The sequence below is a fragment of the Pongo pygmaeus genome, chromosome 9 (assembly GCF_028885625.2).
Source record: "Pongo pygmaeus isolate AG05252 chromosome 9, NHGRI_mPonPyg2-v2.0_pri, whole genome shotgun sequence".
NCBI classification, from domain to species: Eukaryota; Metazoa; Chordata; class Mammalia; order Primates; family Hominidae; genus Pongo; species Pongo pygmaeus.
In genome coordinates this window covers 64210697-64234092 of record NC_072382.2, presented here as the reverse complement: position 1 = coordinate 64234092, position 23396 = coordinate 64210697, and the positions used below count along the sequence as shown (strand labels likewise).

The 23396-nt window shown below is 34.7% G+C and overlaps 1 protein-coding gene across 8 annotated transcripts in view; it reads left to right on the top strand.

The window, feature by feature from the left end:
* The window catches only part of USP47 (ubiquitin specific peptidase 47), a 116575-nt gene extending 93642 nt beyond the window's left edge, over window positions 1–22933 (top strand). For 5 of the 8 annotated variants that reach the window (XM_054437473.2, XM_054437472.2, XM_054437470.2 and 2 more), the window contains 12 exons: window positions 2268–2475; window positions 4263–4378; window positions 6428–6547; window positions 8350–9127; window positions 13961–14136; window positions 14495–14575; window positions 15908–16023; window positions 16383–16501; window positions 18725–18855; window positions 20876–20923; window positions 21014–21144; window positions 21984–22933. In XM_054437473.2, the coding sequence (XP_054293448.1) occupies window positions 2268–2475; window positions 4263–4378; window positions 6428–6547; window positions 8350–9127; window positions 13961–14136; window positions 14495–14575; window positions 15908–16023; window positions 16383–16501; window positions 18725–18855; window positions 20876–20923; window positions 21014–21144; window positions 21984–22158 (2199 nt within the window). In that variant the 3' untranslated portion in view covers window positions 22159–22933. The remainder of the gene's footprint in view (window positions 1–2267; window positions 2476–4262; window positions 4379–6427; window positions 6548–8349; window positions 9128–13960; window positions 14137–14494; window positions 14576–15907; window positions 16024–16382; window positions 16502–18724; window positions 18856–20875; window positions 20924–21013; window positions 21145–21983) is intronic. The other 3 variants (XM_063671149.1, XM_063671148.1, XM_063671147.1) reach the window with 1 other exon arrangement.
* Window positions 22934–23396: the final 463 nt, after the last annotated feature.

Here is a 23396-nt window from a genome sequence, read left to right as displayed (position 1 = left end):
TATAATGGATAATAGTTATATAAACACTGGCAGTAACCTTGGTAACCGGTTAATTTATCTCTTACCGAGTATATTTATACCTCTCCTTTGGAGCATAGTCAGTTGATTTTGAAAATTTTCGCCCTTTGGAAGCCATTTAAAGTTTCTAGATCCCAGAATTAAAATTAGGAACAGAATGTTTATTTGCTCTTTCTATTCATTTAACATACATTTCATGAGTGTTTACTGTATGAAACATTAGAGATATTAGAGTGAATAAGACAACATGAGGTGTTAGAGATACCAGAGTGAACAAGGCATGGCCACTGCCCTCATGGAGTTTACAATCTATTGGAAAGAACAGACAAAACATACTTAAATATCACAATTTGCAATTATTTTATTATTTAGATGCTATAAATACATTAGTAGTAAATTGAGAAAATTTATTTTGAAACTTTAACCATGAGAAAGGGAGACAGTGATGCAAAAAGTTGAGGAAGAATATACTGGTCCATAGTCAGATGCGTTACCCATTCCATCACTGGCCCATGCTCAAGGAAGAATATTATAAGTAGAGTAAACAGCATGTGCAGAAGTGCTGAGGTGAGGAGATGCTTGGCAGGTTTAAGAAACTGAAGAAAGGAGCCATATGTTTAGATTGTTTTGAGTGAGCACAGAGTACCATAAAATGAAATTAGAGATTTTGTGAAATAGAAGTTTACATTTTGTTCTCTAAGAGTAGTGGAAAGTTATTAATGAGGTTTGAAAGGCAAATGGGGTCACCGCTGTTTCACCAGATCATTCTAAATGTCATTTATGATACTTAACAAATTAAAGTTTTCCCCTTTCCATATAAGCAGTAACAGAATGACTGAAATTAAAAGTCATTACCTAGAGAAAAAATTGCGTACTACATCATTTTGTGTATAATTATACATGGAACCAATAAAATAACTAAAAATAACACACAAGATAGCTGACATTGTTTCTCAAAGTGTGATCCAGCGCAATCTGCACCAGAGTCACATTCTTATTAAAAATGCTAATTGCTGCAGATGAATCAGAATTTCTCTGCTGGAGCCTGGAAATAGGCATTTTAACACATATCTCAGGTGATTCTTAGGCATAGTCAAGTTTGAGAATCACTTATATTATACATCTGGTCCTGCATAGCACTTATCAGTATTGAAATTTTACATTTAATTGTTTGGCTATTTTAATTAATATTACTGTCCCTCACTAGACTATAAGCACATACAAGTGCAAAAACCATTCTGGTTTTGCTCACAATTTTATTTTTAGTACTCTTCCCTGGTATATAGAAAAGTCAAAATTGGTTGGGTATGTTGAATGGTTAAATGAATGAACAAACATTAAGATGGACGGATGGCTCTGGATTTGCCTCATTTTGGTAAAAATTCTTTAATGGTGGACTGCAAGCATTAGTCTTGAAAATAGGAAGTAAAAGTTCACGAATAAAAAGAAACAAACAGAAGAGAGAAATAAGACAATCTTATATGCCAAAAATAGAGCTTCATTGTTGGGGATGGGAGTTGGGGAGGAGTAGAGATCAATGGGGATACGCTGAGGCTTACAAGTCCTTCTTGAAAATCATAATCACAATCTTAAATGAACATTGAATACTTCTAAGCAATCCTACTGTGTTTCTCTAGGAGGCTTATTTCCTATCAAGAGAGTTGTTGCAGCCAGGGTATGTCATCTATTAGTGACATAAGCTATAAGGAAATTTTATGATAGAAATTCCTATACCATGAGCTTTAAGTATTCTGGAGGCTAATATTGAAAGGGGATATCATAGAAGCCAACCCTTTGTGATGGCTTTATGAGACATGCTGTCCTCCTGTACTTAGATTGTTACTAGATACATGAATTATCAATTCTACTCCAGATTGGATTAAGAAAACAAAAGATGCATATTCTAGTTGGCTGTTTGGTTGTTTTCCTCTGTGTTTCCAGCTTAGTTGATTACGAACAATAGTTACAATACATTGATTTTGTTTCTACACCTAAAGTTTATGATGTTAACTTTTTAAAAAATAAAAAATGTATTTAGTACATGCTTTATATGATTTGAGGGATAATGAAACATAATTATTTAAAAATAACATTTAAGTTGTGCCTGTAATTTTGATGTCTTTGATGCAAATCATAAATGTGTGGATTTTGTTAGGGCCTATTGTAGTGTTATTCCCCAACAGACTAAAACACTGTGTATTTATATATGTATATGTATTTTTTCTTTCTGGGGGATTACTTTCTTTTAGATGATGGATTTAGAAGAGGTAATACCCCTGGATTGCTGTCGCCTTGTTAAATATGATGAGTTTCATGATTATCTAGAACGGTCATATGAAGGAGAAGAAGATACACCAATGGGGCTTCTACTAGGTGGCGTCAAGTCAACATATATGTTTGATCTGCTGTTGGAGACGAAAAAGCCTGATCAGGTTTTCCAATCTTATAAACCTGGAGGTGAGCAATTTTACACTATTTTTAGTTGTTCTGTACTTAAAATTTTCATGAGAAAGTTTTTTTTTTATTGTAGAAACGAACATAATTTAAATTTTGTATATGGTCTTAAAATGTAGAATAATTTTGACAGGTTGAGAAGTACTCAGCAACAGCTTGGAATTAAGTTCTAGATTACTTGCAAAGAGTTGTATACATAAATTTAAAAACAACAAAACTTCTAGCTTACAGTCTTCAGTGGGTTTTTTCTTTTCCAGTGTGTGGTACTGAATCATTCTGGATGCTGTCAGTCCCTAAAGTTATCAATTGCTCTCTTAGGAAGATCTCTCTTTCTCTTTCTTTCTCTTTATAGAGAAGACCTTGGTCCGAAAAAGTGTATTCCCATAAAGTCTCAGAGTAGAGGCAGTTTTTCAGGTCTTCTTTGGAAGGGTGGATTCATTATCCCATCACTGTCAGCATTTACAATTTTTCATCATCCTCTCTATTTCTACAGGTCCCAGGGACTTCATCTTTTCTTTCTTCATTAAATCTATCACATTCACTCAGCACATTGAGTTTGTTATTTTTTTTTTCTTTGAGACTGCTTAGGAAAACCAAAATATCGTGCCCCTAGTTTTCCCAGAGACAGTTTCCCTATAGACAGTTACATGGTCTGTTTGTGTCCAGAGTTTTCTATAATTACCATATGTAAATTGTAACAAATAGAAGAAAAGCAAAATGTTTATATAATTTTACAAAATCCATACTGTTGTGTCTTGGCCCTAACTCCTTTGCATCAGTGGTTAGTCAGAATTAGGTTCTCTGTGTTTTTTCCCCAGAAGTTGAACTTACAAAACTTTATTCTGCCCTTTTACAATAATGTTCCTCTGTGGATCCCGTATATCTCCTTTTTAAATGAAGGCCTCTGTTTACAGAGTAGGTTAGATGTAGTATTCTTTCAAGGAGTCTACCTCTCTTAAGTGAGAAAATTTTATTTCTGGAAACCTTATGATGTCTACTTCGACTTCTAAGACTCTACCGTATCTATAAAGAGTCCCTTAAGGACATTTCCTTGCTTTTTTTTTTTTTTTTTTGCTAGACAGGTAAAAGAATGATTAGGATATAACATGAGTCAGCAGTAATACCACTTATTTGAAGGAGAACTCTAAATGCAAGTGTGGATTGTAAGACTTATAAAGTAGTCTTTATTCATTAATAATCAAGATCTTAGCAGAATATTTTGTCAAATTTAGATTAACAACATAGGGAAAAAACTGAGGATTGACATAAAACATGAGGTTAAAACAGATACAGAATAACTGTGTATTAAATACAATGTTTGAAGATCATTTATTTTTCAAGTGATTAAGAGTTTAGTTATAAACATAACCTTCTGAAAACAGAAGAGAATGGGATTAAATTTCAATATAAAGGATTTAAGTGAGAAAACAAAGGCATAATCAGAACAGTTTTTGTGTGGAATTTTCCTTGGGATATAGAAAATATTGGTTTTTTTTGTTTTTTTTAAAGTGCAGAGAATATTGTTTTGAGGATAAGAAGTCTTTGATGATGAACAAGGTCTTGAGTGGCTTAATAAGGGGTTTGTTCAAAAGCAAGCAGGAATGCTGTGTCACCTTTAATATTTGTTTTGCAGTAACTGGTGATTTATATTTATTCAGTGTTGTTGTTTCCATCTGTACTTGGAAGTTTGGATTTGTCACCTGTTAGAAACACATTAAGAATGCATTACTCATGTGAAATACATTAAAAAATAACCTCCAATTATGTGTTTATGTCTTCAAATGTGACAGAAGTGATGGTGAAAGTTCATGTTGTTGATCTAAAGGCAGAATCTGTAGCTGCTCCTATAACTGTTCGTGCTTACTTAAATCAGACAGTTACAGAGTTCAAACAACTGATTTCAAAGGTAAGTTTTAAAAGGGGTCTGTAAATAAATTTTTGAGTGCCTGCTATGTACAAGACACTATGTGATAGTTATGAATAAGATACATGCTTTACCTCCAGGAGCTAATATTTGTAGGTAGGAGACAACTGTAGTTAAAAGAAACAGATTGAGTAAAGTGTGGAGGTAAGAAAGTGTGAGGCAAGTACATATAACAACTTATATGTGTTGGCTGGATTATCATAAAATACAGGATTGGAAATGTAAGTACAGTTTATTTCATGAAGAGCTTTAAACAGTAAACACGAAAGTTTGGGCTCCTTTTTGGTGTAGGCAATAAGTCGAGTTTTTGTTTTCATCGTTTTTAAGTGCGGCAAGGCTGCATTTAGTGTCTGGTGACACTAGACTAGCGTTCCACATGCCTTGAGGGGAGTCAGGAATGGAGAGGAGGAAGCTGTTGAAATAATTCAAGTGCAGGTGTATGACTGGAAATGAGAGAAGGCATAGATTCCAAGAGAGAGAGAATCTGTAGGACTTGTAATTATTAAATGTTGGGGTAAAGCAGATGCACCGATGACCTGAGCCAGGGGTTTCAAACTTGGGTAACCAGAAAAGTAGGGATACATTAATAGAAATAGAGGAGGAAGGTGAGGGTGTAGACTTCACAGGGAAATGATGAATTAAATACTGGTGCCATTATGTGAGCTAGTGATAAAGAACATAGGCTCATTCAGATTTTTTGAGCTGGAAAAATATAACAATGAAAACATTCAAATTTGGGGGGGCAAAAGGATTAGTCCACACCAGACAAATGATTATCATCCTTACAAGGGTCCTGTACTCTGCAGAACCCTGAGCATACAAACAGGCAGATTTTGCAGGGTTCTTGAACCATAGGTTAATATTCCCTGGTGTAGTGGAAATTGTTCCATAATTACAAGTCGAGTCCAGTTTTCAGTCATTCATCTTATGGTAGTCTTGTCTTTCATCTCATTATCTGGGGTTGTAAATACCTGTTTAACAGAGTTGTAGTGAACATTAATAAAAAATAAATGCTCTGAGGAAAAAAATTGTAAGGTATTATGTAAGAGTTGGTGGTTATTATGTTCTAAAAAAAAGTCTGTATTTTGACTTCTATATATGACTTCTAGCAGTTTTGCTAAAGTAATAACCAGGAAACAAATCATTTTGTGAAATTATATTTTATGATTAAATTGCTTGTAAATGCATACTATGTTGGTATAATATACTGTATATTACATTTTTAAAATATGAATGACAAATGTAAAAAAATTTAGTTTAATAAGCACCTACACATAATACAAAAGAAAGAGACACAGTAGTTTCTTCCCCAAGAAGTTAATAATCTTATTGAGAAAAATATGTCTATAGAGAATAAAGGCAATCACAAAACATCATGTAAACAAATATAGTATTTTTAACCAGCCTGCTTAAGAATTAGGTATTTATAATTGATGACCTTAGTTGCATTGAAAATAAATTGTGTTTTTTTAAATGTAAAGTATTTTTATCTTCTGCTTTCATGTACAATTTATAAAATGACTCCAAAAATTAAAGATGTGGACTTTCAGAAAAACTAAAAATTTTACCTACTAATCTTCTCATTTTACACAAAGGAAAATTGCTTATTGCTTTAATAAAAGTATTAACAACTATTCACAGACTACAGAAGGGCCTGTCAAAAGCCAAGAAGCTCAACATTTTGATATCAGCGGTCAAATAGTCAGTTACGCAGTTTCTTTGGAATCAGATCACTCATTTACTTGGCAAGTTTGAGAGGAATAGAGATTCTAGGAAAAAAATCCTTACCTTTAAAATAGTTTCAGAGCATACATTTATAAGTGGTACTTTGTTCTCCTGATTTGCAGCATAATCTATGGCTATAACTAATTTTTCCCTTCAATTATTCAAAAAATTTAAAACCTCTACTAAAATTATGTTTCTCTCTGCTGCTTTTAAGAAGAACTCAGCAGTGTCTTGCTTTCCCATATTTTTAAGTCAAGCAGAATTATTTTTGAAAGAGTACTTTTTATTAAGTTGCTTTCATTATAGGCCATCCATTTACCTGCTGAAACAATGAGAATAGTGCTGGAACGCTGCTATAATGATTTACGTCTTCTCAATGTCTCCAGTAAAACCCTGAAAGCTGAAGGATTTTTTAGAAGTAACAAGGTATGTCATTTACTTTTTCATTACTATTTTCTATGCTGGTAATAGTAAATGAAATTAGGTTCAATATTATAAGCCTGGCCTCCACAGCTGTTCAACATCTGTCTGGAACTTAATTTAAAATTCTCAACCCAGTAATTACTTTCCTTTGTAGTCAGGTCAGGTCAGGCTCCTTTTTGTCCTGTGAATCAGTCCTACTGGTTCTCCTCTTCTTTGCATTTGTTCGTGTGTACTCCCACCTGGAGTGTTCTTCCTCCTCTCCCTGCATTTTTTTTTTTTTTTCAGTCTCCAGATTAGTCCTACCCCTTTGGTGAAGACTTCATAACCATTTCTTCCCACAGTGATTATGTCCCCTGGATTTTGTTTATTCTTGAGCTTGTCCCATAAGGCAGTGCTTCATGGTGAGGGTCAGAGGCATACCTAGTATAGAGAAAATTATAATCTTGAGTTCACCCAACATTATTCCTTTTGCCTACTCATTTTTCTCTGTTGGAAATGAGAAAGTTCATGTTAATCCTCTTCTTTTGTCTTGCTATTATTATATGTTTCATCATTTATCATTTTTCATATGTGTTTTTATTACTCTAGTCTCATTCATCTTAGTGCAGTCTAGTCTTTTATCTCATTTAACTTTTTTAGTATTTTATTAATACTAATATGTAATTTTTTATTCACCTACACTTCTAAAACTTTTGTGTGGTGGGGGAGGGGATGTATGTTTATGTGTGTGTGTATATGTAAAACATTAAAATTTCTAATCTCCTCCAATACATTACTTTAGGGTAAGAAGTGCAGTAGGGATCTAACTTTTCTTTTTCCTTAAATGGTTAGCGTACTGGTTTCAATTTGTAACATTTACTGAATAGGATAATGATAGTGTTATCCTTTTATGCAAAACCCAACATGCTATTTATAATTGCCAAATTTATGCCAAATACGAATTTCATTTTAAAAAAAGATGGATTATGGAAAATTTCAAACATAAACAAAAGTAGAGAAAATAGGGAAAATAGAGTGAACCCCCACACATCCCCATCTCTCAGCTTCCACAGTGATCATCTCTTGTTTCATCTATAATTTAACCACCTACTTCCCCCAGATTATTTGATAAACTTCCTCAGGATCATATCATTTCATCTATAGATAATATGAACATATATATCTAAATGAAGAGAACTCTTTTAAAAAAATGACAATTACATTATATACCTAAGAAATACCTTAATATCAGTCAATATCTAGTCAGTGTTCAAATTTCTCTGATTGTCTTAGAAAATTTTTTTCTGTAAATTTTCCTGTGTCTTTTTTGTGGCTTCCTTGCAGTTTATTTGTTACAAAGCCAAGTCATTTGCCCATTAAATTTTTCCATGATCTGGATTTTGGTGTTATATTCACAAGGTGTCTTTACACATTTTCCTGTGTCTGTAATTTAGGCTAAACTTGGATTTCCTAAAGGTGAAAGATTTCTATAATCTAGAGAAAAGCCAGAGTATTAATTTCCTAAAGAGAAGTATATATAATACAACAACTTTCTGAAATTGGACAACCCAATAAACAAGATGTTTGTGTGTATGTGTATGTCCATGCCCTCTATCTTAGTGTAGTTTTATGGCTAGTTACAAAGACATATGAGCCTAATATTTATTTTATTCAGTCTCCAAAACAATACAGTGTCCTTCAGAAACTATATCATCACACGTTATAACATAACTGTGTATTGTGTTGTATTGATGCAATATAATGATGATGATGAATGAGCATGTCACTAAAATTAATATATAATAAAACTCTGACTTACTATGTAGGTGTTTGTTGAAAGCTCCGAGACTTTGGATTACCAGATGGCCTTTGCAGACTCTCATTTATGGAAACTCCTGGATCGGCATGCAAATACAATCAGATTATTTGTTTTGCTACCTGAACAATCCCCAGGATCTTATTCCAAAAGGACAGCATACCAGAAAGCTGGAGGCGATTCTGGTAATGTGGATGATGATTGTGAAAGAGTCAAAGGACCTGTAGGAAGCCTAAAGTCTGTGGAAGCTATTCTAGAAGAAAGCACTGAAAAACTCAAAAGCTTGTCACTGCAGCAACAGCAGGATGGAGATAATGGGGACAGCAGCAAAAGTACTGAGACAAGTGACTTTGAAAACATCGAATCACCTCTCAATGAGAGGGACTCTTCAGCATCAGTGGATAATAGAGAACTTGAACAGCATATTCAGACTTCTGATCCAGAAAATTTTCAGTCTGAAGAACGATCAGACTCAGATGTGAATAATGACAGGAGTACAAGTTCAGTGGACAGTGATATTCTTAGCTCCAGTCATAGCAGTGATACTTTGTGCAATGCAGACAATGCTCAGATCCCTTTGGCTAATGGACTTGACTCTCACAGTATCACAAGTAGTAGAAGAACGAAAGCAAATGAAGGGAAAAAAGAAACATGGGATACAGCAGAAGAAGATTCTGGAACTGATAGTGAATATGATGAGAGTGGCAAGAGTAGGGGAGAAATGCAGTACATGTATTTCAAAGCTGAACCCTATGCTGCAGATGAAGGTTCTGGGGAAGGACATAAATGTATGTACTTCAAAAGAAAAACGGTCCGTCCTTGAAACAGCATCAGTTTTTCTCTCAGTTTATTTAAATTTTCAGTTAAGTGTTAGGTACTTAGTTCTAAGATCATTTGTAACTTTCTGGATTATAAGATTATTGACTTTGATTTTCGATGCAGTTATAATGAACACTGTTCTTAGACCTGTGCAGTAAATTAGATGGTAATTATATCAGAATTCTGAGATAAGTAAAAAAAAATAGTATTCAATGTTAGGAAGGAATTATGATATAATTACTAAGTAAAAAATTAGGGAATATATTAAAAAGTAAATAATATTTTTTAAAAGCTGAGACACTTTAGAAAATTTGATATTCAATGCCCAGGAAAATGTTTTATTTCTACATGCTCTTCCCTCTCTCCATTTCCAATGCAAACAACAATTCCCTTGCTATACCCCCTTAAAAAGTCCTTAATTAACTGGGAAAGTCAGAGAAAGAAAACACGCTCTTAAAATTTTTTTTGTTACTTTGAAGTAACCCCAAAGCAAGGAGTTACTAGAAATTCCAATACATAATCTCAGAAAGAGGGAAAAGATCTGAGAGTTTGGGCATTTGGCATAAGCAGTAACAACAAAAACATTCCAGCATAGTATGAGACTTAAAATAAAAGAACCTTTATAAAACCTTAGACTAAGGCCAGCCAAATAATTAGCAAGGCAACCAGGTTTAAGATACAAAATCTTTCTTCAAGTGTAAAAGAGAAGTAGCTGGAAAATTAAGTACTTTGCATTAGTTCTAGCAAAGCAAATATTAATATTACTCCTTATATTTTTATATTTTAGTTTTCAAAATGCTTATTTGTTCTCACTTAAAGCTTCTCCAAACTTTGCAAAGCAAACATTAGTATCCTTATATGACAGGTAAGAAAGCTGAAGCTCATAGAGGATGAATGACTTGTCCAAAAGTGCATATATAGCTAGTAAATGGGACCATTACTAGAATTGAAGGCATCTAATTGTTCCTTTTACCTTTGGATGGGAGCCCCACTCTTTATCCATCCAGTCATCCACCCATCCAAGTAACATTTTCTAAATCCATACTAGATGCCAGGCCCTATGTAACTGTTAGAAGTAAAGATAACTGAGATGCAGCCTTACGCTTCATCTCATGGGGAGGAGGTGCACAGTCACCCACTCTGAAAGTTAAGTGCTATGATGCTTGTAGTCTCAAAATTCTATCTGCAAAAACGAAGTAGTAGAAATTATGAAATAATACAAGTATTTAAATTTGTGTTTTTAACTAGTTGGGTTAAATAACACTGGACTCATACAGTATTCATATATATATCTTCCAGAAACTCAAGTATGAAAACGTGGATTGGCAGAACAAAATAGAGGGAAATCGTATTGTAATAATGCTTTAAATTTCTATGGAGCATTTACCTCATAAGGCTCATTAGCTTACATTATTTCATTAGTTCTTTTAACAGCTGTGTGAAATTGATATTGTTAGACCGTTTTCACTGATGATGAAACTGGTCAAACAGATTAAGTAATTTGCCTGCGGTCACATAGCTAGTCGCTCACACTGCCAGGATGAGACTCAGATATCATTAGCCACCACCCCATAGCTGCTACCACTGTTCTTTCCTTGCATCTTAGTAAAGGAAAAATAGTAGTAACTACTCTGCTTTTTTACCATACTCAACCCATCAAGGACATTAGAAAAATTAAAAGTAGTTCCTCTTTAGTAAAAGGTTGGAAATTTCTTTTAATTGGTTTGTTTTAGAATGATGTGCTAAAAATTTGACTGGATGATAGTCTCAACCATAGGAAAAATTCGATTCGATGGGAATACTTAGAATTATAGTTTGAAAAGTCTCATTTCCATCCTAGAACAGTTAATAAAATCTTTTAAATGGAGAATGTTGGCCATATTTGGAAATTCATACTAGGCTAATTTACTAGTGTTCATTGAAATAGTAAACATGGTGAAGAAGAGAAACCATTCACTACACTTATGTATTTGGGCTTTTAGAAGCCATAGAAAAGGTCTTGTTTGAAAAGAAAATGTGACCTTGGAAAATGTCTTCTCATGTGTAGAAAACTGGTTTGGAGATAGGGGAGTAGAGATAGCAGCTAGCAACCAGGTTTTTCTTGAGTCTGTACTAAGACTGATTCATTGCAGCTCCTCAGTCATCTGAAAGAAGGTCCCTGGGAAAACATGTGGATGATGAGTAATAATACACATTCTTCAGAGTGATAAAATGGCAAGGAAGAACAGGTAGACAATGAATTTGATATTTAAAGAATGATGCACTATGCACAGTATAGGCAGTTCACTCAGGCAATAATCAAACTGTACTTAAAATGATGGTCCTTAGGATAGCAGTTATAATCCAGGAGTTGTTTCAGAGAATAATTACAGATCATTCTCTGAGAACACTGTCCTGGTAGGACTAGTTATAGTTCATAGGCACTTGGGTATAAACAGGAAAGCCAAGATAAATAAAGATGGTAGTGCATTTGCACTGAAATTTCTCTGTACAATTTTGGTTACCACTTCACTTAAGAAATTCGTAAGGGTCAGTTACAGTGCCTCACACCTGTAGTCCCTGCACTTTGGGAGGCCGTGAGGGGACTGCTTGAACCCAGGAGTTAGAGACCAGCCTGAGCAACATAGTAAGGCCCCGTCTCTACAAAAAAAATTTTTTTAATTAGCCAACGTGGTCATGTGCCTGTAGTTCTAGCTACTTAGGAGGCTGAGGTGGAAGGATCACTTGAGCCCAGAGGAGAGAGGCTGCAGTGAGCTGTGATCGTACCACTGCGCTCCAGCCTGGGCAACAGAGCGAGACCGTGTCTCAAAAAAAAAAAAGAAAAGAAAAGGAAAAAGAATAAAAGAAGAAATACATAAGAGAAAGGACCGAAAAGGAAAATCATAAATATATTTTAAGGTTGTTCTGTGAAGACATAGACTCTTCAGTCTGAAGAGGTAGATAGGAAAAATGGTACAATAGTAATCTCTAAAACTACAAAGTAATTATAGCCAATAAATTAACACTCTTTGCCAAAGCTATGCTAAACATTTTACATGTATTGACCCCAGAACATAACTTTGAGGTTTAAATACTATTACCTGTATTTTATAGTAAAGGTAATTGAAGTACAGAAAAGTTAAGAAGTCAGAGTCACAAATCTAATATATGAAGAGGAGCCAGGAATTCATTCAGGCCAGGCCATCAAATTCCAGAACCAGTTGGTCGTAATCACCGTATTAAAGTATATCAGTAACCAACAAACATTTTTGTCTTCCTATGACACAGCACTACTAGAGGTTAGGAAAGAAACTAAAATGGCAATAAAAGCTTGTATTTGAGTAATGCTTTAGAAAAGACTTTTACTACATTTGTCACAACAATGTTACATGTTATGATCACGTGGGAAAACAGGCTGAGGGAGATTGGATGACCTGCCTACAGCCATTTATCGGAGTAAAGTGACAAAACTGAAATCTAGCCATAGGCTTTCCATTTCTAATCCAGTAATTTTTGCATTACACCCTTCTGTTAAGAAATTTAGTACCTTGTCGGATAGCATAGACAGAAGCTTGTTTGCCATAAGCTGGATTATTGACATAGAGGGGTACTCCTTAAAGCTTAAAAAGTGACATTTTAAACAAATTAAGAGAAATACTGCCTCAAAACTCAAAAGGTAGATAGTAAATAAAGCTCATCACCCTCTTCATATTTTCTTCTAATTTGTACTTGTCACATTTTCTATTAATGAGCCTATATTTTATAGCCAGGAAAACAATGAACATTAATTTATTTGACAAGTCATCTGAGAAAAATTCAACCCAAGTGTTAATATGACATGGGAATGTTGGTTTACCAGGAGTGTTTTAAGGCCTTATCCTTTACCTTCCATGTAGCTTTAGCAGAAAAACCAGACCTAACATGGAGGGAGCCTTAGAGCCAGGGAGGTCCAGTGGCCTGAGGCAGCGAGGCAGCCTTATTAACTGAGAGTCTGGTTTCTGCTTTCTACTACAATATGAAGACCACAGTCAATAGAAGCATTCCAGATGTATCCTCATGAGTGGCTGATAAAATTAGGGACAAAAGATTAAAATAATAAACATTAGGGAAAAACGAAGCTCATCAAAGATAATCCTATTACAATACCAAGAGAGCTTAAATTTAAGCCGGGAAGAGGTAAGAGTTTCTGATCCATTTAAATACAGTTCCTGTTAATTACAGCCCAACCACATGATAAATCAGACATCTTAGTATGCCAGTCGTAACTTTTTTTTCTAGTGAAAATCTGAAAATTAAATAATACTAAGAGTTTTTGAGGCAATCACGCTGTATTTGGCACTGTGCCGAAAGCATGATAAATGAATTACCTCACTGAAGTCACATTGCAACACTCAGGTGGGCACTATTATCATCTCCGTTTTTCTAGTGAGGAAATGGAGGTACGGAGGCTGGCGCCGTGTCCCATATAGTAAGTAAGCAGAAGAGGTGGGATTGAAACCACCAGAGCTTACACTATTGCTGTGTAGAGCTAGAAGTGTATATATTTTAAAAGAATTCCTAGAAGCTTGTTTTTGAGTTTGGCAACCTAAACAAAGAAACAAGCACTTAAATAGCTCAGAATATTTTAAGCTGTCAGATAAAACCTATCAGAAACTCTGTGTCCATGTTTTTTGTCCATTCAGTGTGGTATATTAGCTGAAGTCTAACTGAAAAGGGGTACTCTTTCCTGCATACAGTGTAATAAAAAGTATATGATCTGTTTTATTTATACTCAGAGGTTTCTTTTACATTTTTGTTCCTGTTTTGGTTTTTTTTGTGCTTAGGGTTGATGGTGCATGTTGATAAAAGAATTACTCTGGCAGCTTTCAAACAACATTTAGAGCCCTTTGTTGGAGTTTTGTCCTCTCACTTCAAGGTCTTTCGAGTGTATGCCAGCAATCAAGAGTTTGAGAGCGTCCGGCTGAATGAGACACTTTCATCATTTTCTGATGACAATAAGGTTGATTAAAATAATCTTCGAGTAGTTAGAGTCTGTTTTAAATGATAGATTTGAGAACAGCTTTTACTACTTTCAAGTAAGGTGAAGTAGATAAACTGGAAGGATTTTTTTTTTAATAATTAATGGTAATTTGGGGGGTTTTTTGTTGTTATTTTTCTTCACTCATCTAACAAACATTTGTGAAATGTTAGCTGCGTGTCAGTTACTATTCTAGGTGCTGGGGATTCAGAGGTAAAAGATATGCCTGTTCTCAGAGAGCCTATAATCTAGAGAATTTTGGAAAGTTTAAAAATGGGATGAGAATGTGTTGTTTATTCTGCTGAGACAGCATGTCTAAAAAAATGTTTTTAACTTATAGATTACAATTAGACTGGGGAGAGCACTTAAAAAAGGAGAATACAGAGTTAAAGTATACCAGCTTTTGGTCAATGAACAAGAGGTAAGTAATACATTTAAGAACAATATAAGGTTACTTTTTACAGTTACTAAAAACATAGAATATAGAGATTTTATTCATAGTCATTTTATTTCTCTGAAGCAAAGGTCAGCAAATTTTTTCTGGGCCTTGTAGTTTAGCAGGCCGTACTGCCTCTGTTGCAGTTACTCACTTCTGCTATTCTAGCACAAGGAGCCATAGACAATAATAAACCAATGAGATGGCTATGTCTCAACATTTTATTTACAAAAGCAGGCAGCAGTGAACTTGGCCCTCAGGCCACTGTTTGTCATCCCTGTGCTCTAAAGTGTTGCCACAAATGCTGAAATGGGACAAAATTTTCCTGCTTTTAAAAGGAAAAGAAATTTTTTTGTGTGTGTGCTTGCTTTCTGGAAACAGTCATACAATGCTACAGGTGAATAGCAGTTGAAAGTCATTTTAGTATGTAACAAGCATTTATATAGTGTCTACTGTGTGCTTTAGGTGCTTGCAAATATTAACTCATTTAATCATCAATTAAGATACAAGCACTATTTCTTATTCTCATTCTATAGATGAAGAAACTGAGGCACAGAGAAGTTAAGTATCTTGGTCAAGGTCACTGCTTGTAAACGGTGTGGGTGAATGATCTAAACAGGCTGTGTTTTTTAAGGAGTAATCAATAAAATATTTTAGTCCTGTGGTATACTAGCCTTACCACAAATACCCAAAAGAATAAGGCAAAGATCGTATTTTCAGAATGTTATAACATCCTATTGTTATAACATTCTGTTATAACATGTTATAGCATCCTATTGAAGAACTAGACAAATGTGAAAACCATAAATTTATCATAAAATGCCTTTATTCATATAAGATATTTTATCTGGCACCTGTTATTTCTCTTAATGTGACCCATTACAGTCATTTTGACTTACATATTTAATCTGAGTTTGTGGAAACTGTCTCTCTTGAGACAATTGGTTAATGTATTTGGAGAATTAGTATACATTTCCCTCATTTTAGTCCATAAAAGTGGTTCTTTTTGCTTTCAAAATTATAACTGTTAAAAGAAGGAAAATACAAATGTGTTATCCTATTTAACCTTTACAGTGACTCAGTGAGGAAGATACTGTTCCCAATTTACAGAACTGAGACACAGAGATTTTAAGTAAACTTGCTCAAGATAGCTGAGCTCATAAATAGTGGAGCTAAGGTTTCAAAAAAGGAAGATAGACTCCGAAACTCAGGCCCTTAATTGCAAATAAAATGTTTTGCAATTTTTATTTTAATGTGTTAATATTAATGTACTTAAGGTGTAATTCAAGCTCTGATTGTTTATGTTTATATTTCTAGCCATGCAAGTTTCTGCTAGATGCTGTGTTTGCTAAAGGAATGACTGTACGGCAATCAAAAGAGGAATTAATTCCTCAGCTCAGGGAGCAATGTGGTTTAGAGCTCAGTATTGACAGGTAAAGTAAAATTAATGTCATCAGCGATTTGAAGAAAGACTATGTGGTCAGTTGAAATGGACTGGTATGATTTTCTGTAACTAGGAGAATTAAAATTTCCTGTACTATTCAGAATTTTAGTACGACAGATTAGTTTAATAGGACTAAGCAAGAGTATTAAAATTTTGTTTGGATTTCCTATACAGGATTCTAAATTTGAATTACTGGGAACATTTCTTTATTTCCCCAAATTTTAACAACTCATTATTTGACTTTTGCATTTGAACATAGTTCATTTTTCTTTGGTGTCAGATTAGTGTCAATCTTTAAATTGAGAGTTTCAAATTATAGTCGTTTTAAATGTCTTATCACATTTGTAGGTTTCGTCTAAGGAAAAAAACATGGAAGAATCCTGGCACTGTGTTTTTGGATTATCATATTTATGAAGAAGATATTAATATTTCCAGCAACTGGGAGGTTTTCCTTGAAGTTCTTGATGGTATTTTCAATATTTTTGGGGGGAAGTATCAGAAATACTCTAGAACTAATAGAAGCCTATAGTTTTTAATCAAATAATGAGTTACGAGGAATCTAATACACATTATAGTGTTCTGTGTTATATTAAGCATAACGATATCCTTATTGTGGATTGATGTGATTCCTACCTACATCTTATCCCTGGGAGTTTTATTTTCTTCACCTGTGTCCTAGTGTAACTGCTTAAGTTGTTTTTGAAAGAATAATCAGTGTCTTTCAGCCTTCTGCTATCTTTCTCTGGTTCCCATTTGCCTTTTAAGTATTCTTTTTTTGAATGTTGAGAATATTAATTCCCCCTTACAAGGAAATTACAAAGTTAGGTTTTTAATACATTTTAAGAAAACTCTGCTAATACTTTCTTAGCCACGTTTGTTCTTTAGTTTCTTTTTTACTATTATGGCTTATTTTGTATTGAAGACATGGTACTGATAATTTATCAGAGACTCAAGAACAATGACTCTTTGTGTCCTAAGCCAGGTGGCTTAAAGAATAGAAGTGTATTGTCTCACAATCTGAGATCAGGCTGTCAACAGGGTTGGTTCCTTCTGAGTGCTGTGGGGGAGAATCTGTTCCATACTCTCTCCTAGCTTCTGTGGTTTTTGGCCATCATTGGCAACCTTGGCCTGTAGATGCATCACCCCAGTCTCTGCCTTCATCTTCATGTGGTGTTCTTTCTGTGGGCTTGTCTGTCTGTATTGTTTTCCCCTTTTTCGTAAACCACTAGTCCTATTGGATTAGGGTCCACCCTGAAGACCTTATTTTACTTTGAGTATCACTGTAAATAAAGACCCTATTTCCAAATAAGGTCACATTCTGAGGTACTAGGGATTAGGATTTCAACATGTCTTTTTGTGGGGGGCACAATTCAACCCATAACAGTGACCTTGAGGAGGTCCAAGTAGCAGACCTATTTGTCACACCTCCCAGTTTTCGTTACCAACACTGGCACATTTAAAGTACTAGTGTTTGGAGGGAGGCTTATAGGAGGAAAGTTGGCTTTTAGATCACATCAAGGTAAAAAACTAGTTCTATATTCTTTTTTTGCTGTTGCTTAGGAAAATTTTAATTTTCCTTCTGTAGAAAGTAAATATCAATTCTGGATATTTTGTTACAAGATTATACTAGTTTTTAGAGAGCTCAATAATACTAACACCTCATGTATTTCAGGCTGCTTCAGGTCTAATTTAACCATAAATTTAAATGGTTGAAATTCTGATTAATTGACAAGTTAAGTTGGGAGGTAAGGAACAACTAGGATACCATCTACTATGGTGTGTAGGCAAGTGCTCCAGATTGTGATTTCTTTGAGTATCTGGGGTCTTAGGGAATAGTCACTGTGCCTGGGTAAGTCAGGAAGAGATCATAAATGACAAAGAAGTCACCCTTGTAAGGATTAAGTATGTATTAGCAGAGATGGATTCATCTGAAAATGGTACTAGATGGTGGGTGCCTGCATCAGTATTATTTCAGTATATTTTCACATCAAGGTAGTTGAGTAAGAAATGTCATGTGATTAAATCCAAGAGATATTTATTGACCTGTAATTTTCCAGACACTGCTAATCCCTTGTGCTACAAAAATGAGTAAGAACCACTTATTGGTGCACACAGTCTGTGGAAGAAACAGAACTGCAAACCTGTCATTCTAAAATAATAGGTACTAAGGGACTGAATCAGTAGAAGTTCTTCTTGTGTACACCAGAGAAAAGTGACAATTGAGTTGATGCTTTAAAAGTGACATAATGTAAAAGTGACAATTTTGAAGAATCACTAAATTGGGGAGTAAATGGAAAGAGAAGGATTAATAATAGCTTTAGTGAAAAAAGAGGATAAAGTGAAGTTGATTTGATTATGATTTTAGATAGGGGTAGTAGCCAATAGAGAAACAGAGATTGGAGATCCAGAGAAGAGAGTAATTGGTAATGCGGTGTTCAACAGGAGTCAGGAGGGAGTGGAATTAGGAGTACTGGTTTGAAGAAGAGAGGAATTATCTTCTGAGACTGGAGAGAAGAGAGTAAATATTTCATTCTCAAAAACTCTTTGGGATAATTGGGTTTTTTCTTGTGCCCACTTTTTAAGAGTAACACTTGAAGTAAATCTTTTTGTTTAGTAAGGCACTAAGGGAAAAGTCAAATTATGAACCTTCAGAGGAAATAGAATGATGACCTAATCTTGCATATTCTTAGGGGTAGAGAAGATGAAGTCCATGTCACAGCTTGCAGTTTTGTCAAGACGGTGGAAGCCGTCAGAGATGAAGTTGGATCCCTTCCAGGAGGTTGTATTGGAAAGCAGTAGTGTTGACGAATTGCGAGAGAAGGTAAGTTCATTTTAAACAGAACATGTATCTTGTGTTGTATATGTATATCATAATATTTATAAAATATATAATATATAAACAATACATTCTTCCTGTGTTGCGTAAGAGAAAACCTAGGAAGTAGTACCAAACGCTGGTGCAGCAACTTTTCTTTTTGGTTTCTGTCACACCTTGTGGCACACTCTGGTTGTTCAGGCTCCTGATTCTTTGAAAAATTACTTTGGCTCCTGGCCATTCAGAAGTGGATCCTCACTTTCTGTTACTTGGACCAATTTTGTCCTAAGTAGTTAGAATTAGTTATAAGTTACTAGAGTGAATTGCTATATGTCTAAAAAAATGAAATGAAGTCGAATTGTGTAGAGAATCCAGATGAAGGTCTGTTTTGCATTTTAAGATGGGATATCTAAGGATCTCTGGGGAAAGGGTGAGTTAGTCAATCCGTGGTACTAGCACAATGAGCATTTTGAAAAAGATTTATTTCCATACTTCATACTAAACACAAAAATAAATTCTAAATGTATTAAGTTTATATATAAAAAAAGTAAATGTACTAGGTGAAAATATGTAAAATATTAAATACTAAAGATATTTTCATATTCCTGGAGAAAGATATTTGTAAGCATAATACCAGAAGCCAAAAAAAAAACAAAAAAAAACCTGCACAGCCAAAGAAAAAGGTATTTAAAAAGCAACTCATAAACAAAGCTAAAAGACAATAAACTAGGAGGAAATTATTTGAAGCAGTTGTTAAACATGCTGTCAATAATTTATAAGGAGCTACTACCTTAATAAGAAAAAGATGGAACAAATCTAATTTTAAGAAAGACAGCATGAATAGGCAATTTATAGAAAAAGAAATACAAATTAAAGAATAATGTTATTTTTCACTCTTAAATTGGTGAAGATTTAGAAAATCAAAAAATACCTAGAGTTCTCAAGGTTTAGGGGATACAGACAATATATACCTTTGATAAGTGTATAAATTGATATGATTTTTTTCAAGTTCAGTTGGCATCGTTTGTCAGTATTTCGGATTTGCAATTAAACATCTGGGAATTCGATCTATAGAAGTATTTGCAGGTTGGGTGCCATGGCTCACTCCTGTAATCCCAGCACTTTGGGAGGTCGAGGCGGGCAGATCACTTGAGTTCAGGAGTTCGAGACCAGCCTGGCCAACATGGTGAAACCCTGTGTCTATTAAAAATACAAAAATTAGCCAAGTGTGGTGGTGCATGCCTGTAATTTTAGCTACTCAGGAGACTGAAGCTGGAGAACTGCTTGAACCCAGGAGGTGGAGGTTGCAGTGAGCCAAGATTGCACCACTGTACTCCAGTCTGGGTGATGGAGTGAGACTCTGTCTCAAGAAAAAAGAATTTATTTATGTATTTATTTATGTATGTATTTTTGAGATGGAGTTTCACTCTTGTTGCCCTGGCTGGAATGCAATGGCGTGATCTTGGCTCACTGCAGCCTCTGCCTCCCGGGTTCAAGTGATTCTCCTGGTTCAGCCTCCCGAGTAGCTGGGACTACAAGCACATGCCACCACGCCCAGCTAATTCTTTGTATTTTTAGTTGAGATGGGGTTTCACCATGTGGGAGGATATTCATGGAAGTATACAGTAGAGCTTTGTAACTTGGAAAAACTGAAAACAGTCTCAGTGTCCATCAACAGGAGATAAAATGTATATTGTTCAGTTATTGAAGAGAATGTGGTCACTTTGTATCCTATTCCTCTAGGAACAGAATTGTTATATAGAGATATTAATCTAATTTTTTATGTTTTAGAAACATGTGGGTGTAGTTTGTGTATGCATAGGAAAAGGTCTGGAAGGAATATACTAACTTGGTATTTCTGGGACATGGTATTTGCAGGGTGGCCGCTTTCTACTTTTTCTTCTAATTTTTTTATATCAAACATTTTTTAAACCGAGCTATTTCTGTTTGTGGGGTAAAAGGAAAATAACTTTTCTAAGCAAGTTTGTTTTTTAAATGAACTCAAATAAAATGTTTTATTTTACAGCTTAGTGAAATCAGTGGGATTCCTTTGGATGATATTGAATTTGCTAAGGTAAAGCCCTGAGAATGTTTGCATCTGTGTATTGTGCATGATAAACACTGCTAGTGGCATGATTTATTCATTCATTCTTTTTCTTTTTAGGGTAGAGGAACATTTCCCTGTGATATTTCTGTCCTTGATATTCATCACGATTTAGACTGGAATCCCAAAGTTTCTACCCTGAATGTCTGGCCTCTTTATATCTGTGATGATGGTGCGGTCATATTTTATAGGTAACATTCACAATGTTTTTGTTGCTGTTAGTAATACATTTTTGGTGTGCATAAATATCTTATTTTCCATAAATATCTTTACTGTTTTTATGATATGGAGTGGCACTAACCAGTAGAAATACAGTGACAGCCAAACATGATTATAATTTGAAGTTTTCTAGTAGCCACATTAAAAACAATAAAAAGAAACAGGTGAAATTAATTTAAAAAATATTTTAAATCCAATATATCCAAAATATGATCATTACAACATGTCATCAGTATAAAAAATCATTTGTATTTTGCATTTTTTTATTGTGCTGAGTCTTAGAAATATTGTATGTCTGTTATATTTCCAGCACATCTCAATATGAACCAGGCATATTTCACAAGCTCAATAGCCACATGTAGCTAATGGCTGTTGTATTGGACAGCACAGATGTAGAGGAAAAAGAATAGTCATTGGAGCCTCACAGATCTGGGTTCAAAACTAGCTTTCTGATTTACCTAGCTCCTCATCTATAAAATTGCAACAATGATGTCTACCTTGCAGGATTTTATGAGAATTAGAGCTATTGCATGTAAAATAACTGGCACAGTGCCTATAATAGATGTTCAATAATGATAGCTGTTACTACTGCTAATAACATGGAAGTTATTCTCTGCCACTTTTAGAAGTAAGCAATGTGTTCCTGTGATAAACACCTTAGAAATCTGGGACATCTCAGTATATAAAATAATATTACTTCACCAGTAACAGATTTCATTATCTTGCTGAGGAGCATTATAGCATTCAAGCATACATTAATAGAGGTGGAGGGGTCTGCTGGACTAATATGTGATTAATATTTTATATGTAGGGATAAAACAGAAGAATTAATGGAATTGACAGATGAACAAAGAAATGAACTGATGAAAAAAGAAAGCAGTCGACTCCAGAAGACTGGACATCGTGTAACATACTCACCTCGTAAAGAGAAAGCACTAAAAATATATCTGGATGGAGCACCAAATAAAGATCTGACTCAAGACTGACTCTGATAGTGTAGCATTTTCCCTGGGGGAGTTTTGGTTTTAATTAGATGGTTCACTACCACTGGGTAGTGCCATTTTGGCCGGACATGGTTGGGGTAACCCAGTGACACCAGCACTGATTGGACTGCCCTACACCAATCAGAAGCTCAGTGCCCAATGGGCCACTGTTTTGACTCGGAATCATGTTGTGCACTATAGTCAAATGTACTGTAAAGTGAAAAGGGATGTGCAAAAAAATAAAAAAAAAAACAAAAAAAGCAAACCTTCTATTAGAAAAGGGGACAGGGGAATGAGTAAACTTCTTTTATTGCGGACAAATGTGCACATAGCCACTAGTAAAACTAGCCTCAAACAGGATGCTCATAGCTTAATAATAAAAGCTGTGCAAAGGCCATGAATGAATGAATTTTCTGTTTATTTCACTGATACACACATTACCTCATTGACAATTCAGAAGTAAATCCAACATGTGTTGACTCTTGGAAAGCAGCAAAAACAGGAGCTGAAGAAAAGAAATTCTTAGAACCAGCCGTAACCCAGTAAGGAATTGTGAAGTTGTGTTTTTATTTTGTTTTCATTTTTTGCAGAGTATTAAGAACATTATTCTGGAACATCAAAACGTTTCCCTTAGACTGATCCCAGCAGGTGGCAGCTCAGATTGCTGCAGTGTTGTAATTATAACTGATTGTACTTAAGTTATGGATGTAGAGAATATGTTTCATTCATTTATTCAGCATGTAAATAAAATTGATCCTGTTGAGTTATCATAATTGCAGTTCAACTATCTGCCATGGTTATTCTTTTCACATATCATTCATTCTGTACATTTGTGTACATTGAGAAGTATAGCAATCTATGTAAATGTAATCCTCAGTGAGGTTCCTCAGTGCTAGGTCCCATAGGATTGTCGTTGCCCTTGTTAATGAGGTTTCTCTGTTCAGCGGCTTCAATTTTTTTCTCTTTGTACATCTAGTTTTGAAGATTTTACTTCAAGTTTGAATCTTCTAGAATGCTTGTAAGTCCCGTTTTAATTTTTAGAGTCAATTTGTAGTTACATGTAGTTTAACTTTTGGGAAACGTCTTAACATTGTTCTGAATAAACTTGCTAGTGAGGTTAGGTCATGGTACAGACTGATGCAGTCAACATGATTTCATTGCAGAGTTTATTAGTATCAGCAAGTTTTTGCTTTGCTAAATAAAAGTACTCAATGAACACAATTCTACATAAATTTTGAAAT